The following is a 19,261-nucleotide window of genomic DNA, read 5'->3' as shown; positions in this document are numbered from 1 at the left end:
CAGACGTTCACCTGTGGGTTGTTGTCCCTCTGCGTGTGTGCGTGTCCTTTCAGACTCGCCGAGCACTCCTCTCCCCCTGCCACAGCCTTGTACTTTCCCCCTCTGCTGAAGTTTAAAGCAACATGAGGTATCAAAGGGGGGAACGCAAGCTGTTTGCTTCTTTCATGAGGGAATCTTCCAAGCTGGAAGTGACCCGTGTTCCCCCGGTGGGCTGCCACAGACAGTGGGAAACTATTTAATCATGCACATTTAATGATGCTTTGTTGAACTGCAAAACCAGAAGATGCTGAAAGAAGTTCCAAGTGGGCCATTTCCCACACAGTTATTCTATGTAAGCTTGCAACCGTGCTTAAGCGTAATAGGCATGCGACATTAACTCCTTTGGGATTCTATTGTAAGGCTAATATGACATTGATAACACATTAACATTCACGGCCTTGTGTTGTCCGTTTGTGTTTGTCAACAAGCAATTTAACCATGCAATGCATGCAAAACAATAACAATGAAATAAATCCAGGAGAGTAATAGTATAAAGGGTATGTTGCTCTAATTAAATTAATATACATTGAACTATATTGAGGATAAGTTGAATTTATGTTAGTTTCATTTTTTGAAGTGAAGACAAGCATGTCCCCATATAGAAGAATAGGCTACCTATTGTGTTCATTATAGTAACTAGTCACTGTATTTGCATAGCTAGAAAGGCTTTAACTTTGACGGTCATTATTGCTTCATTACGATTTGGCAGCTTCAAGCCTCTTATTCTCTGTGGTAATGTGATAAATAAATATGAACCCACATCAATGTTAAAGGGGTCATAGTATACAGCTTTTCAACAATTTCCCATGCATCTCATTGGTCTAAAAACTTTGCATTCAAGGTTTATTACCCCAAATCCAGCTTTTCCTTGATTTTCATCCATTTGATTATTGGATCATATGAGCTGCACAGGTGTGTGCGTGTGTCACCACCTTCTTCCTAGACTCTCTTATTGATAAGCAATTTGGCCACAGAGGATGTTAAAGAAGCTAAAAGGTACAATATTCCTTATGTCAGTTAAGTGGATATTTAGATGGAAAGATGGTCTCAGTTAAAAAAAAAAAAAAAAAAAAAAAGGTTTGGCCCACAGAGTGAAACGTGATGGATTACATTTCAGTGGTCAATGCACACCTTGTGGGATGATGCTGGATCGCTGTCTGGCAAAGGTTGAGCCAAGTTAAACTTGCTGCATGATGCTGCATTTTATTTTCACGCTATTCTAACAAGAGAAACACAGACATGCACTATGGAGAAGGAAAGTTTGGAACACCACAGAAACAGGGAAATGCTTTTTGACCTGTCGAAATGGCAAAAACTGAAGATTTCACTGTGCTGTTCTTTATTTTGGATTCTGTTACTTTTCAATACAAAGCTACTACAGTTGGAGTCATGTTCAGAGTGGGACTGTGTGTAAACTCTTGTGTGTGTTGCACAGTTGTCATTAGTGCTGGGGGTGTCCTGAACTGCTGAAACGCAAAGAGGAATTAAAAATAGAATAGAAATGCTGCAGAGTGACTTAGACCGAAGCATCAAACCTCGACAGTTGTTGAGGTAATCCCAGTAAAACACATGAGATAACTAAGCCAGCAGGAATCCTGCTGAACTATTGTTTAATAGCCACACATTTAAACTCTCACAAACAGGCACAGCTACAAAGGGCATTTTACCAGGATTTACTCACAATGGGAACCACCATTCTGCATAATATGTCCATTCTTTGAAACCATTGATGATTTTTTTTTTTTAACTGCAGTTTTTATGATCATCATAAACAGAAACGCACATTTACAAGCAAAAAGCACTTAGAAAAACATATCTTCTCTGGCAGCATATCTATTTATGGTGTTATTACTAATGAAGCTATATAATCGTCCAATTGTGTCCACTTTTAAATAATATAGATAATTTAACTTTTTGCAATACGTGGTAATGTTCCAGTTATTGTTTTTTTGTTTGTTTGTTTTGGAGCATTTCCATAAAGCCAAAATCTGCCAATGGTTATTTTGCTTGCTGACTTACTGTAAGTGTGCATCTTCCCTGGTGATGTCCTTAATTCTAAAGCGTATAGAGTGCTCATATTATATGCTTAAGTTCAAGTAGATACAAAAAATATGTCTGTGAAGTGCAAAATACCGATTCTAGGTCAGAAAGCCAGCTAAGGTTGAGTATTTAAGGGATGGGAGGGTTTGGACTGAGGAGAGATCGTAGATATATTAGACAAAGGATGACGGAGGAAGAGCTGTCAGGCAGGAGGAGAAGAGGAAGACCTCAAAAGATCGATGGATGGATTGAGGGAGGACATGGAGATTGTTGGTAGAGCTGGAAGGGGACTCTGAGACGTGGAGGCAGACGATCTTCTGCAATCACGTCTGATGGGAGCAGTCAAAAGACAAAAAGTAGATACAGGAGCTTAATCATAAATGACACGGATCATCATCATGATTCGACTTGTATTATAGCTTGCCTAGTTACACTTCACATTAATTCATTGTAAAACTTTTCTCTGGAGCTGGTTTCTTTCGAAGAGGAAACAGAAAGTTTTGGCAATTTGCTCATCATTTTTTAACTCGCCAACTTTATCATCTTCAATATAACTGTTAATGTCAGCTGCATTGATCAAATGTCGCCCCGAATAATCCTCACAGAATAGAATATAATCCCTTTGTTCTCATTGTGCAATTTTCTAACAATATATAATTGAGCTTCTCCTTTCTCCAAGTATATTTAGAAAAAACAAAAATAAGCATATATAGCACAAAGAAGTTTTGACAGAAGCCAAAACTAGTTTTTAGGAGTAGAGGTACTAAACATTTACGATCACAACAAGCGGATACATGTAAAGAATCAGAGTAATCTACTTAAGTACAGTAGCAAAATACAAAGAACAAATTCCTCCCCTTTTCACATTTTGTACTATTCTTCCTTTTTTTTCACTCTGATATGTATTTTACATGTCATCCATAATGCAATGCATAGGTTCTGCACTATTTCCCTGAAAAGAATAATGTTTGAATACGCAGTACTTATTTTAGACATACAGCACGTATAATATTGTAATATATACAATATAATTCAAATCAGATTGCTAATACAAAAAAGATAAACATTTACACATCAGATTCCTACCTATAGACAGCCTCTCTTGCTGGCTGCAACGCTACAACTGAACCAGAGATGTGAACCAGTTTCAACCAGCCACCAAATGTTGATCAAGTCTGAGATGTTAAACTGATCTCAGAGCACCGTTTTATTAAAGTTTCAACGCCTGACAGTTTGATGATGGTTGTCTTCCCACTGACTGTTACTTAAAACTCTTGTCCTAAATCTGTCTACATCGAAGCTCATAGATATGCAGACGGGGAAAAAAAAAATGACAGAGAGAGAGATGTGCGTGACAGAGGAATAAAGACATAAAAAATTAAGCTCTACTCTACTAGCCGTGCAAGTGTCAAATGATATTTCACTCCTTGTGCACCTGTCATTGCCCATGCTCCTTTTATATATACGGATACCAATCTAATGTGTCATATCTACAATCTCACACCAAAGCTATAATTACGGTGTGTATTTTTCCAACAGACACAAAGCTATTAGAAATAAGAAGATGAAGCTGTGGACAAAGGAGACCGACTAGTTTCTTTGTCCAGGCAGTTCTAGTCTTGCTGTATCTTGGCTGTATGTGTTTGTAGGGTTACTGGGGACATCCATTCATCCGAACAATCACTCTGCGGCAGAAACTCCCTCGCCCTCTCGCTCAGCCTGACACACGCGTGCGCGCACACACACACACATCACATTCAGCTCATTAGTGTGTGCTCAGTGTGCATGTCATTGACTCCGGGCCATCTTGCAGCACGGTGAGACACAGGTCAACGATTTGACATTGGAAGCCACTGGAGTTGCCCATTTACTCTTCTCACAATATTAAAGCAAGTAACTTCGATCAGGAAAACTTTGTGTGATTTACGTTTGTTTTTGTTGGACATAACATCTCATGTAAGCACAATCCAAAATGTAATATATGTCCTGTCTAAACTTAATCTGATTTAGGATTGATTGTCTTCAGGAGGACTTTGTAAATGTATATTAAAATGTGCATTTACAGTCTGTTCAATCTCTGTTCTCCAGGGCATGTCCACCTAACTGACTTCAACATTGCAGCTATTGTGAAAGAAGACCTGAAAGCAACATCCATTGCTGGGACCAAACCATACATGGGTAAGAAAGTTTATTTCGGATTAAAAAGTTCAAAACCATGACCTCTAATGCTCCAATTTTCAGTACTTTATATCATCTATGTTATATGCTGGGAGGTGTCCAGGATGAAAAAGTCAGAGCAAGCGCAGCCCCTTTTCAATAAGAGTGGATAGCAAATGATGGTTGAAGGGATTAAGAAAATGTTAAGGATTTACTTTAAAAACTTGAAGCAAGGTTATTCAGAAAATGCCAGACAATTTATATAATGGTCCAGTAATAGCTGCAGCTCAAACTGAACTGAACACTCATTGACCATTGACTCTCTTGTAAGGTGCATGTTGAAGAACGAACGAAAGGTTTTACACTCCGGTTTGATGGCCACGCATGAAAACCCAAAACCATTTGAAAGAAGGTGACACTTTATTATCCTCCGCAGCACGGCTGCAGTCGTCCTCCCTGACTCATAAGTACAGTAGCAATCACGAACGATGTGGATTCAGCTCCTGAGAGATCAGATAGGAGCCAACAGAATTTCAGGAGGGATATGAATGATGAGGCAGCATGTGTGTGTGTGTGTGTGTGTGTGTGTGTGTGTGTGTGTGTGTGTGTGTGTGTGTGTGTGTGTGTGTGTGTGTGTGTGTGTGTGTGTGTGTGTGTGTGTGTGTGTGTGTGTGTGTGTGTGTGTGTGTGTGTGTGTGCTCAAGATGTGCACTTTTTAATTTGTGTATATGTGTGTGGTAAAGTTGCAGCCTCATAGAGTGTGTTCATGATGGGAGAATGATCCATGTGTGACTGGATTTCAGCCGAATACTTTGTGGTATAATAGATAATTCATGGGTACTCTGGGGGAAAACGGACAAAAAAAAAAAAAAAATCCTCCGTGAGAAGCTTCAGTAGATAAGTACAACATATTTTCTTTAACACGGACAAGACGAGGGTTTGTGACGGTGGTCATATTTCGGAGTAGACTGGGTGTGTGTCTCAGTCCCCATTACAACACAGATAACACGGTACATGAAGGAGTAAAGAGATAAGAAATATTTGACTATTTGCTTCCATGTTACACCATATTATTCCCCTAAAATCAATCATTGACTCATACAGGAGGCACAAAGTTAACAAAATAAAGTGGTTTGATAGCCTTTCCCTTCTTCATCAATTATTCACTCCATCTGTGATTTATATTACCTCTGAACTCAATCCGAACAGTATTTATTGACCCTGAACAAATGTGCTTAAAACTGGATGTTTTGGACAAGAGAACTTGTTTTATTTGAAAATATGAGAATTTTACATAACAGGCCTAAAGAAGCATCTCTGCACATTTTACATAAACACTGCAAACACAGGCTGAGCTGTGGTGCAGAAAGTCCCCTCCTTAATGTTGGAATTATTACTTTGATATTAGATGCTTAAACTTGATTTGAGATCTTCAACTCTTCCAGAACATTTATGTTGTCACGTCATTGTGAGTGAGGATTTCCAGATTCTTCGACGACTGAAATGCACAATTAGGTCTAGCAATGCTCTAGGGAACCTTCTCCAATATTATTACGTGGCACGATAACATCTGTATGAACAAGATGTGGCAGGATGTCCTACGTATATACCAAGACATTCGTTCCTCCAGAGATCCCAGGCAGTGCCCAAGGCATTTCCTCCTCTGAAGTTGTCAGAATTTGCAGTTGATACTATAGAATCCAGAGTAGATCTGGAAAATTGTCCATTAGTTTTGACCGTGTGAATTATTGAGAGAGGCTGTGTCTGCCCGTCTTTGGCTTCACTTTAATGTTTTGACAAATCAGAGATAGTAGAGGCAACCTTCTCGGGCATTCTTAGGCGGACCTCTACTGAGGGAAATGTTTGGAAACCACTGCAGTAAGAGGTGAAAATAATGAGAGAATCCATTTAGAGATTTGCAGCCAGAGTAAGAGTCTTTGGCACTGTCGTTGGTCATTAATTAAGTCTGTAGAGGGGAAGAGATTCATTTCAAGGTTGCTAACTGACCTAATGTCTGAATAAGAAAACAAACAACAGTGAACTGATCATCCAAATCAGGAAAAACAATGAAAATACATATTTATACTGGAACGAAGATTGAAAAGCAATTATACGTTGTGACATATTGTTTTGTCCTTCAGCTCCAGAGCTGTTCCAGACCTTCGAGGGGTCCCACCCTGGATATTCCTTTTCTGTTGACTGGTGGTCCCTGGGAATCACAGCCTACGAGCTTCTGAGAGGACAGGTAATAAACACACCACACTGAAAAGCAGTCATAAATGCTCTGTATGAAAGAACACAACAACCTGTCAGTCAGAAATCAGAGAGGCAGCCAAGTCCAGAACAAAGGAGAGTGGAGCCGCAATTGAATTTTCCGAAGTTGACCTGACTGCGAGAGGAGACGCTTGAATGTTTAGTCACGGTGTGAGACGAATGGCCGCCGGAGAGTGAGAAGATGGAATCTGAGTTATTCCAAAGGGCATATCATTGGAATTGATTCCTTTAAAATATTATCTATTTATTTCCAGCTGGCCCCATCTGGAGCAGTTTAATTTTGATGTCACGGAAATAAACACAGAACATTATATTATCGCTCGATGGCGGTACTCTATTAGGCTGAGAGCTCAAAGTGGTGTGTTTGCGGTGGACTCAAAGCAGACGACAGCTGCAGAATATCCTCTCATGTTTCAGGATGATGATGAGGATTGCTCGAACTACAGTAACCTTTGTGACGACGACCCAGAATACCCGAAACTGATCCGTAGCTGTCATGACGTGTAACAGAAATCATTCCCTAACATTTCAGAGCAATCTCCTCCCAATTTTCTCTGTGGAGCTGTTAACAGTTGGTGTACCTCGGCATCCATTATGCTCTCTAAAATGTATTCTGTCCTCTTTCTGAACTCTGTAGTTTTCCTCCCAAGGAAAACACTATCCAACTGTATTTTGCCTCCATTGCTTTGCTTCCTCCTTCTTGTTCGTCCTTCATCTGACCTCGTTTTTTCCCCCTGTCATTGTGCAAGGACACGTCTGCTGATTTTCTACCTTTCACTTATCCTGGAGAGGACTGTCAAACACATCTTTACACCAAAAATGATACGATTCCTCTCCTTCACATTTTTGCTTTTCCCCCACCCCTGTCCTCCTTGCAATCTCTTTCCCAGCACACAACCCTCACCTTGTTCCAGAGTATTCATTTTCACGTTGTCGCCAATGGGCTTTCTGCACTTTCCTCTGACTGCCACATTTCACCCCTGTCTTTAAACGCATAAATCAGTTTCACGCTGGTAAAAACTGGCTGTGTAAAATTGAGATGCAGCTCACCATTATCCAGCTTCCAGGCATCTTTCAATCTCTTTTACTCAGACATTCTCTCTTAAGCTCCTACCACCGCGCCGCCGCATCCATTCTGCGGTTTTATTTCACCATCAAGCTCATTTCTTTCACCGAGCTTCCCCGGTGAGTCTGACCACTGGTTGGAGACTGAAGTTAGCTCTGAATTTAGACATGTATCACTTCTGGATTAAAGTCTGAGACAGGGAATGGAAAATAAACACGTATTGTAATGCATGAGCCGATTTCTAGCACAGAGGTTTAGAACCTGGGGCTTAGGAGCCACATATGGATCTTTAGCCCATTTTTATCTTACTTGAATTTTTTTCATACCAGATATTCTTTTGCAAAAAAACTCAAACTAAACTGGTTGAATAGTTAATAACCAAAACAGCTCAAATTGAGACAAAAGCCTAAAATGTAAACAAATATTTTTAATAGTCAAAATGGCTAAAGCAGCTAATCTACGAAGCTTACAAGCTGCCTCTGAAGAAGTGAATGTTTGTCCACATTTATCACCGAACAGCTCAATTTCTTCCCAGTGAAAGGCAGAGTTTTAAGTTGCTTCTCCCTGCTTCCTGTCATTTATCCCCATCGGTGCAGAAAGTGGGTCCATGCAAGGTGAGCACAAGGATAAAGGGCCAGGGGAGAGTTGAGAAGGGCCAAGTGCGGAACAAACTCGAAGACACTTCATTTATCACAACAACAACAAAAAAACTTCCTCCAGGCAGCACATGACTGAATAGCTGTAACATTTCCCCCTCGTCTCTCTCTGTTTTCTTTTCGTTCCAGAGACCATATGTGATGAGATCCAGCACACCGGCTAATGAGATCCTTCAAACCTTCCACAAGGTCCATCCGAGCTACCCGGCAGCCTGGTCTTTGGAGATGAAGTCCCTCCTCAGAAAAGTACATGCAAAATCCACAGTTTATACATGGCCAGACATTTTTCGCCCCACCCACTTTCGATGACATAGTTTCAACTTTTCGCAGCATTTAAAATCTTCATGTCCTGTGAAGAGGTAGCTGTCAATACCTGACTCTATGGATTTCATTTGAGCAAACAAGTCCTGGCAACAGCATCTTAATTAGATGGTATTTTTTCACTCCTATAGTCGTATTTGCACACGGCATGCCTTTAGAATTCTAATCGAATCTAATCAGTATTCAGAAACAGAGTGACACGGTGAAAGAGTGCTTGGACACGTATGGTATACGGTGAATATCGGAATGAGGCAGGAGATGCAACAGATATATTGTTGGGAGAATCACTCCTGAATTGCAAACATTTATATGATTGTGTGTTTCTATTTACCGTGAAGAGGGCATCTAATCCTCAACAAGTCTGGCGAAAAGTGTCTTCTTGCTGCAGTTGCCCTTATCAAGTTAAATATCTGCTGTTGTAGTGTTTTGGTTTTGTTTCAGCAGTGATCCACTGCAGTCAAACTGTTGCATTGGTTCGTGCTCAGACTCCTCGATACTCATTGGCATTCCAGCAGCATGTGCATATATGTGTGTGTGTGTGTGTGGGAGAGGGAGTGTACCAGGGACTCTGTGTGTGTGTGTGTGTGTGTGTGTGTGTGTGTGTGTGTGTGTGTGTGTGTGTGTGTGTGTGTGTGTGTGTGTGTGTGTGTGTGTGTGTGTGTGTGTGTGTGTGTGTGTGTGTGTGTGTGTGTGTGTGTGTGTGTGTGTGAAAAAGACAGAGGGACGTGAAGAAAGTGAGATTGTAAAGGCGGAGTGCCATGCTCGATATATTTGCCTTTCATCTTTCATGCTTCACAACCTGCTGATTTCTCCTCATCACCATTCACTTTCTGGATGTCATTTTCTATTCCACCCTTTCTGTCTCCGCCCTCCGTCACCCTTCGTCCTCCGCTCCCTCCTTTCTTCACAAGTCCCCTCTCCAGTATCACCCACCTCCAACCCCTTTGTCCCTGTATCCTCATTCTCAGACAACATCCTTAAGGGCAAACATGTGCTCACAGCTCAGTGGGACGCTGGACCTCACTTCTTCAGCCATTCCTCCCCCCCCATGGACAATTGTTCTTACTCTAATCCTTTTGTCTCCTTCAGTTGCTGTGCATAGATGTCCAGAAGCGCATTTCCTGTCTGGCAGAGCTGCAGGATCTGGACTACATGTCAGACGTCAACTGGGACGCTGTGCTCAGCAAACAGCTTCCTCCAGGCTTTATTCCCAATGTGAGCATCAGAAAAAAAAAATAAAAAAACTGAAGGCTGCCTCCGTGTGTTGCACAACAAAACGTTCACATTTGAATAGAAGAGAGTTCCTATTTGATTCTGTCTTGGTATATTATGTAGGTATTCAGAACCACTATGTTCTCCTTAATGCTAAGTATGGCAAAGGTATAACACTTTATATCTATAGCTTAAGAAATGGGCACTACCATAAAGAATTAACATAGAGAATAGTCTGAAGAAGCCGTCCGTTGGTGCCTTAAACTAAATTACCCCACAGCTTTCTTTTAGTATGAAAACACAATGTTCAATCCTCATTTCTATGTTGTTTCATACTAATTTTCATCCCAATATATCGCCAAAGGGGGGCAAAGACGTGAGTGAAGGAAGCCGTAGCCAGAACTACCCACTCTTCATCTAATCATTTCTAGTGAGCCTGTAAACATCTCCCCCTGCTGGGCTGAGTCGAGTCACCTGCTGAGTATAGAAATCCAGACAGGCCGTACAGATGCACAACAACAAAAGGAAGCACATGTGCACGCCTGCTTCTGAAGATTCAAAGGAAATCAAACAGTCTGCGTCTGTACCTGCAGCTAAATAGGTGCTTCATGGATCATTATCATGAGGAACGGAGACTTTGTGTTTCTATTTATCAACATCACCATTGTTAGTTCTCGGAGTAGCTGCACTGATTTGCTCTACTTGGTACAACTAGTGACTGAAAGTCCACGATAAATTTCACATGCAAGTATCTTTACAAAAAATGCATCAATGCGATGACGCGGAATCTATGAATCAAAGCGGCAAGGTGACTTTGATGATTAGTCTGTGGTGCTGGAGCTGAATAAATGCAGAGAAATGACTGGTGGAAGTGAAGGGAAATCTAAATGGCTTTATCTAATTTTAAGTAATGACTGCAGAGCAGTAGGGATCCTCAATGGTCCGGCTGGCACAGCAGAGGAAAAGCACAAAGGATTGACAGGGAATTGACAGAGTCTCTCTTTCTAATTATAGACTCATCCTCTAGTCTATAGTGCCTAATAGAATATGACTATTTAAACAAGGCGTGAGGGAAAATCCAGATTCCTGATTTCACATATTTTTATATGTTCTCTCATTCTTGTTTTACTGTAGTTTAACCTTGGATCACATATGAAACAAGCAAATATGGACAGATTGTGTACATAAACACGTGTGTAATGAAGATCTTAGATAGTTATTGGATAAAAGTTCTATTTTCTTTCTCAGCACAGAAACGTCGCAATCCTGTGTTTTTGTCTCTCCAGAAAAGAAGATTAAACTGTGATCCCACATTTGAGCTGGAAGAGATGATCCTGGAGTCCAAACCACTTCACAAGAAGAAGAAAAGGCTTGCCAGGAAGACCAAAGACCAGGGATCAGATGGGTCTCCACAGGTAAGGTTTTCAACTGAAAACAGCATAAAATGTATTGGTTATTCTTCAGACAGGATAAACTTCCTCCATGTTGTATTAGTGTCTCTTCCATGAAACATCTATCATCCAACTGCTATCCACTAAAGTAACAGCTTTAGGTGTCTCTCCTTCCAGCACTCATTATTCATTTAAAAAAGTGGTCTGCTTAAGATATTTGGCCCAGTTACAGGTGATAAGTTGCTCTTTAGTTTGTCTTCTAAATGCACCAGAAGTGCTATTAAGAAGGATGAGGACATATTTTATGGCTCCGTTCTCCTGAACCTTCATTAGATTAAAAGAGCCCTCTGTTAGATGTTTTGGGAAAACAAAATGCAATTGCTTGACCCCCCCCCCCCATTTGTTTAACATTAACCATCATCAGGTGATCAATGTGACTGAAGGGTCAGATGCTCATCAACATCAAGGCTGTTTTCTGGACATGACACTCAGTCTTTACTTTTATAGGGGTCAAATGAAAGCTGCAACAAGGGAGATCCACACTTTCATTGTGGATCTTAAAGCAAATATTGGGTGTGTTTGCTCGGTTAAAATATTATACCATTCAATTGTTGCCTTGTTGTGTTTTCCTGAATTCTAGATAGTGATGTGCAGAAAGATACCAAAACATTCATACTTCTGATAACAAGTATGTTTCAGGATTGATTCTCATTTTATATCTATATTTACATTGGAGATACTATTATCTACTATTATCCTTAAATAAAAGTTGCTTCCCTCAAAGTCTAAAGTTGTATAAATGCTCCATGCTGGAGGTCATGATGGTCATGGTAGAGGCTGAGACGTGTTCAAGGCAATTTATTTCTCTTGCACCATTCAGACACAAGGCAATTCCCGGTGCTTTAAAAAGAAATACAAGAACTACATTAAAGCTGTACAAGGGAATAAAAGAAACACAGTACAGCAAGCAATTAAGAATCTTAATCTCAAGCAATTAAGAGTGTGAAATACATTAAAACCTCTAAGATGAAGGCTGACTGCTCGCACAGGCGAGAGTCAAGAGTTGAGATCAAGAATGAGAAATAAAACAGTTTACCTTGGTGTCTTTTTCAAAGCTATACATATTTAATTTAAAAGAAAATCCATTTAACTCTTTTTCTGCCACATGAGCTCAGAGTTACTCTCACACGTTTCATTTTGGTCAAATGTATTGATATTCCACCGAGGACTATGGTCTGACTTACTATAATATCAGAAAGGAGATCAGTCAATGCTGGTTTTCTTTCTTTTTTTACACTCACAAACACAACTTTTCTCTTTTTGCTCCCCGCATAGCAAACACACAGACGCACCATTGATGTGATGTCAGACAACAAAGCAGCATATGGAAGGCAACAAAGTACAGTAGCACAAATGTGATGCGTGGCATAGATAAGACAGGGGGCAAATTTCACTTCCATTCAAATCCAAACTGTTGTTTTGTATGGAGTAAGAACACTGACCGTGGCGAAGAAGATGGTCCAATGTCACAAAGGAGTTGAATTCCAATCAAGCAATTAACATTTTCCAGTATTACGTCAATGCCAAACAGAAACCACATACAAACATGCCGCTCCTTGTATTACATGCCTGTGTGCAAAATGTGAATAATTGAAAATAATTCAATACAAATCTACTAATTAAGTAGATTTTTCTTTTGTAACCATGTCTCCAGAAAATCCCACATATGCATAAGTAAAACATAGTCTTGTTGCACATATAAAGGGGAAAAAAGTAGCACTACAAAGGCAGCAGGTTTGACCCTCTGGCATCACATCACAACAGTTTATGGAACTCCCTTCTAATAAAAGTGAGGCAATTTGTGTGGTACAGACTCCCCAGCTCTCACTTTGCCAGCTTGCAATAAGAAGTCAGACCTGGCCCAAAGTGCACCATGTTTTATGAAACCTGACAGCTGCTCCTGGCTGTGTGTGTGTGTGTGTGTGTGTGTGTGTGTGTGTGTGTGTGTGTGTGTGTGTGTGTGTGTGTGTGTGTGTGTGTGTGTGTGTGTGTGTGTGTGTGTGTGTGTGTGTGTGTGTGTGTGTGTGTGTGTGTGTGTGAAACTCAGTGATATCTCAATGTGCAGGAGGTCAACAAGACAACATCTGATATCCTTCAACTGAGTCAGACAAAAAGGCGCGTCAGCCTTTTCATTAAATAATCCAAATAGACTGTCCAGGACACATTTGTTATGTTTATAAAAACAGAAGATAGTTTGTCTAATGGTTATGGATATTGTATTGTGCACACAGTGTTGCGCTATTTCTGAACAATGCACATAATATAAGGAAATATGTGTTTGTATGTATGAGGTTTTTTTTTTTTTTTAAGTATTGCTATTGGCAATACATTTGATCAATTTAGAAATTCCCTGATTATTTGTAAGAATATAGTCAGCTGTACTGCTCAGAGCCGAGTATGTGGGTTACAACAATTTCCCAAATAGCCACGGGAACCAAAGGTGCAATAAGATGAGGAACACTGGTTTTAAAAAGAAAAGGAAAAAAAAAAGATGCTTCTCTTGAATTCTAAATGCAGAGAGATCTACTAAAGCTCTGTGCATATACAGACGGGCGTTTGCCCTCATGAATATGAAATATTGGGTTTATCTCTATTTCCACAAAATACTAGGAGGAGTTTATGCTGAAAAATTAATGTACAATACACAATGTGATGAACAACATCTGAAAATATTTGTTTTGTTTATGACTGTGTCTGTTCTCACTGTGTCTCAGTCATCAGCAAAGATGCTGCTGTTATTGGGATTCGACAAAATTGTCTCGTAAACAGGCCGAACGCACACAAAACAATCTTATCGCTTCTCATGTTTCTTCCTTGATGTCACTCGTGTTGATCACCCACAAAATGGGGATATGATCGCTCTCCATGCGACGCAAGCAATTCACAGTGTTTAGATAAACTGTAAAATAGCATGGCTTCCTTCAAAACAGTTCGTAAGTATAACTTGAGAAGTATTTCACTCTGTATTTATTAGATTAGTCCTAACATAGTATTTACTTTATACTTTCTTTTCCCAAAATGACTTTAATCAAAGTGCAGCCCCTCGCCGGCATCATATTTTGCGGCGTGTCTATAATAGCAGTTTGTTTTTGTGTGATGCTTTACCATATCCATTTACCCAGGGCCTGTGGGGCCACTTGTGATGGATGCATATAGGAGAGAGTGAGAGAAAAAAGACCGCTCGGTGTGTGTGTGTGTGTGTGTGTGTGTGTGTGTGTGTGTGTGTGTGTGTGTGTGTGTGTGTGTGTGTGTGTAGCGTTGCTAAAGTACACCCGATCAATATTGAATGAAGGAAACTGCCCTAATGCCGATCCCAGCCCGCCTGTTACACATCACTCGAGGGCTTCTCTGTCTTCTTTTTGTATATTCCTCCTTTACTCTTCTTCTTTTCTACCTCCACACGTGTCCTTCGCCTCTCTTTTCAGTCCCCCCTGCACGCCGCTCCCACACCCAGACGTCCAGTCGATGTCCCCGTCGTCATCCACTTTTCAAGTCGTTCTTTTGCCTCTCTGCCTCCCCCTCTCTTTCATGGCCACGCTCATAATGTGCCATGGAATAAGCTCAATTAAATCACTGATAATATGCTGCAGAAAATTGGGCCTCGTGCTGCGGGAATGAAATAAATAGGCGCATTCCTGTCACAGACTCAGTGGAACGGGGAGACGCTTACACCTCGGTCTCGGTGAGAGGTGTCATTTCAGTTTACTCTCTTTACTGCCTGTATATCATCCACTGGAAACAAGTTTGATGGAATTTATTCATATAATGTACTCCAGGGTTCAATAGAAACAACAACAGCACAGAGAGGCAAAGTGAGGAAAGGTTTATCATATAATCCAGTAATGACATTTTAAAGACCTTAAAGATTTCAACACAAAAGTAAAGAGCCTGAAGGTGTTTTTTTTTTTTTTTTTTTTTTGATAACTCAGCCTTTTTTGATACTGAAAGCAAGCATTTTGATCAACAGTTCTCTGAGAAAGACACATTTTGGTTAAAAAATACGTAAAGTATTTAACATCCAAGTGGCAAGTCCTTAGTAAAGACCAATAACAAAATGAAGAAATTTAGTTTTTTAATGACCAGGCAATTAAAAAAACACGACTCCAGATAAATGGAGACGACTGTATGTTTCTGTTGAATGTAACTTGCTGACAATAATTTAAAAGAGAATTATTGTATTCATGTTTTCAGTCCAATGAAGTATATAAAACAGCAACTATTGCTTTTTATAGCTACTACAAGCACAGTTTTTTTAATCAATGTGTAATTAAGAGAGTGTTTTTAAGCACCATGAAAGGACAAGTCGCAAGAAAAGGTTCTTCTATATTTGACAAATAAAAACAGAGGCTAATTAATCCAAGTTCAACGCTTTCAGCATGGCAAATTTCACTTCACTTTCTTTGCAATCCAAAGTACTGTCAAGTAGAAAACAATGCTTTATTAAAATCAAGCTCGCTGCTAAGTAAACAGGCTGCATAGACATAATGAAAGATCACTTAATTAGTATTAGAGTCAGGTAAATGGATGTGTCGTTGAAAGAGAGCGAGAGTGAGCGAGAGAGCCCTGAATGTGTGTCTGGGGATGCGGCGCCGTGTGTCCCACTGATTAAAAGTGCAGAGTCAGTTCTGGCTGCTGGCATATAATCATAAGCAGCCAAACGAGTGTAGTTTAAAGAGGTACAAGTTGTTCTGCATGGTTGTTGGGTTGGTTTTTTTCTTCTCTCACACATTTTACACAGCCATTAGCAGGCTCGCTTAAAAAAACAACAACAAAAAAACCTGACAGCAAATATCTGCACTTTGTTCAATGATGTTTTTTTCTTTCTTTCTTTGTTACATATGTCGCTAACAATATACCGAGTGTGATCCCTTCAAAAATATATGTGCAGCTTTGATGTGTCACCTACGATCTCATAATTGTCACACTCGCAGTCACAGCAGAAGTCAGACAGTGTTCAGTCCAGACACGGACCTTGAGAAATGTTCCCGTTGGGCTCCGGTCCAGCGGAGCACTCCCTGTTGGTTTGTCTCATTAAATGGAAAGTTTAATCTAGCATTTGGAGCAATTAGCTTCTGAACTGTCTTTTAAGAGCATCAAATAAAGAGAGAGAGAGAGAGAAGATCCAAGTCGTGAACTGTCCACAGTTAAAACCTGTTATTGGTCTCTCTGCAGGGCTCGAGGTTTCTATCCACCTAAAAAGGAAGGATTCAATATAGGGCATCTCACCGTTAAAGATCAAGACAGGATATGCAGAAGCTATTTTGTGCATTTGGTGACATCAAACACCAAGGGAAACTTTATTAGACATCTGTTGTACTCTGTATTATTCTGACATGTTTCTATCAGAATCAGCAGTATCGTCCAAAGTACTTTGAGCTACAGTAGTTCATTTGTTGGACTGGACAAGACAGACCAGGTTTCACTCCCCACATGCATCAGTTCGCCCCGTCCATGATCAAGTTTCCACTTTACCACTTTTTAACAATCCTGCCCACTTCTGAAAAGGAACACTCCACAAGAGCTTCAGCTTTGAAAATATTCTGAGACAAGCAGAAGCCATCACAATTTAGAAGTTCTTCCTGTCGCCCATTTTGTGCGGCTCCTAACACATCAACCTTGACAACAAAATCTTGATTTCCTGCCTAATATATCATGGTCAAGATGAAATCGAGTGCAGCAGGCAGTAGTCATAATCTTATGGCTCATTTGTGTATTTGTAGCAGCTACCAAACAGCTTTACTTGTGAGACGGTTATCAACCTGCCGATTATAGAGAGCTTCTCCTGCTTTGCTTGAGGTTCAGACAAATCAATTGAAATAGGATGACTCACATCTGAATTGTCCAAATGAAGCCTGAACAATGACAAAGATGCTCTCAAAGTCATAAAACATTGTAATATAGAAGAAAGACCATGAAGCCCAGTAAATTACACATCTTCCATTAAAAAAAGAAAAAAAAAAACAAGATGCATGAAATTGGATATCTGTAATGTTTTATGTAATCATTGCAGCAGCAAAGAGAAACACAGCTCGGGGTAACCTCCATATCCGAGCAATTACCTATGCAGATGTAGGAAATAACAATAAATACAAAAGGAGTTCCGATGAACTGACAAAGCTCTGCAAACAAGCTGGGTTGACTTCTCTGGAAAGAGCTAAAAAAGAAAAAGGATGGTATTTCTATTGTCAGGAGTGGTAATCCCATTAAGTCGAAGGTATGCTATGTCATTATGACAGCATGAGTTGACAATATATCAGAAAGACAATATATCACGCTCCTTGTCTCACCTGTCATGTATTTATGTGCCACATCCATAACTCATGTTTGACAAATGACACACGACACCGTAGTCTTACTTTGTGTCCAGCCTGTTTGTCCCTTTGTCCTTCCTCTACTTTGCATCTCAAGAAGCACACCTGCTCTCACACTCTGTTCGGATGTTTTGATGCCAATACTCTCACTGTGTTCACAACCAAGTGTGGTGATGCTGCAGTTGAGATGCATTCAATTAGTGATATCCAGGCCTCCTTGCAATCGGGATGGACGCTCATCACAGAGCTGCTTTTCACAAAATGATGTAAAAAAAAAAAGAAAAAAAAAGAAAACTTCTGCTCTTTTCCTGTAGTTTTGCCTCTAAACTTTCTGTCTTCCTGCCCTAAATTAGTTGATGACTTTTGGATGCTAGTGGTTGCTTTCCCACTGTGACGGCACCTGTACAGTAGCTCTCTGCTGCGCCGTGTGACTGACGGCTCTGGGCTGAGGTTTTTTTTTTTTGGGAGGTTTGAGGGGAAGCAGCACGTTCCTCACGCATGCAAAAGGAGAATTCATGTGTGCTTCTGTTTACCGAGGCACGGTGTCCTTAGATGCCCTACTTTAGAAAGACTGCAGGGAAAGCCTACATTTTTGGGGCGGGGGCTCTAAAAGAACAATTGCTTCATTTTCTTTTTTTAAAGTTTAGCATCGGAATTTGAATAAAATTGTTGGTTATGCTTATGAAAAATGCATTATCTGGAACTTGTGTCCTTGAGTCTTTGCTAGTTTGTCTCTCACATACACAAAGTACAGTCATCATGATGGTGATATATCTCTATAATCTCTCCTCCCTGGCTCCTCGGAGGAGTGACGAAGCACCTGTCTGCTTGTCTTGGCACTACAGTGTAACATCCCGGCGTGACAGCGCCGGTTGTTCCCGCATTGATAAAGTGAAACAAATACCGCACGTATGTGTACATGTGGACATATCAGAGCTTTGTAGTCCTCCAAAGTTCCTGCACAGGCCTTTTAATGAAGGAGAGGGATATGTACTGTACGAGAAAGAGTTTCTACTATGCAGTGTGTAAAGTCCTGGATGCAAATCTACATTGTATACTGCTGTCGCATCCACGCCTACAGGGAGAACATGCAACTGACAGAAATAACACACCCAACCCAGACTTGAACCAGGAAGGTATATGGCCAGAGCTATACTACACCACTGTACCTCCAACAGATGTTAATAAACTAACCTGTTTTCTCTTAAGAGTGTTATTTGTTTGGACTGGAATGAATTTGAAGCACAAGAACAATGGTGATTGTTGAATTTCCGTCTTGATTCTGTTTGTCTCCACGCCAGAACGGGCAGCTGCAGCAGCGGTTGGATAACGTCCAGAGAGACTTTATTATCTTCAACAGAGAAAAGTAAGGAACCCCCCCCCCTCCATCGCCTACTGAGTATCGTCTTTTAGTAAATAGCTTACACTGTATGTTTGCACTCAGCAAACATTCAGAAAAAAAAATAAAGAAAAACTGTTTCCTTACTGGCTGCTGAAAGCATGTCGGAGGTGTAAAAGGACAGTAAAGTGCCTATTTGCTGCAGAAGATCTGGCCCATACGCAATTTGTGGGTGTGTGATTAAGGCAATAACACAGCGACTGGCGGAGAAAGTGTCCCCATGTCGAGTGCATATGAGAGTTTGCTGTTTATGTAAGTAAATTTAAAAAAAAAAAACGGAATATATTAAAGACAAGCCAAGGAATAAGATTCACCACTGATTTGCATGAGTAAAT

At 40.4% G+C, this 19,261-nt stretch overlaps 1 protein-coding gene across 2 annotated transcripts in view; it reads left to right on the top strand.

The window, feature by feature from the left end:
- stk32a (serine/threonine kinase 32A) overlaps positions 1-19,261 on the top strand; it is a 61,119-nt gene that overhangs the window by 39,184 nt on the left and 2,674 nt on the right. For both annotated transcript variants that reach the window (XM_080482741.1, XM_080482740.1), the window contains 6 exons: positions 4,168-4,257; positions 6,378-6,481; positions 8,362-8,478; positions 9,643-9,768; positions 11,052-11,180; positions 18,829-18,893. In XM_080482741.1, the coding sequence (XP_080338867.1) occupies positions 4,168-4,257; positions 6,378-6,481; positions 8,362-8,478; positions 9,643-9,768; positions 11,052-11,180; positions 18,829-18,893 (631 nt within the window). The remainder of the gene's footprint in view (positions 1-4,167; positions 4,258-6,377; positions 6,482-8,361; positions 8,479-9,642; positions 9,769-11,051; positions 11,181-18,828; positions 18,894-19,261) is intronic.

The sequence above is a fragment of the Lipophrys pholis genome (assembly GCF_963383615.2).
Source record: "Lipophrys pholis genome assembly, chromosome: 16".
In the NCBI taxonomy this organism is placed as follows: Eukaryota; Metazoa; Chordata; class Actinopteri; order Blenniiformes; family Blenniidae; genus Lipophrys; species Lipophrys pholis.
The sequence above is the reverse complement of the archived record's forward strand: the minus strand, read 5'-3'. Positions and strand labels throughout refer to the sequence as shown.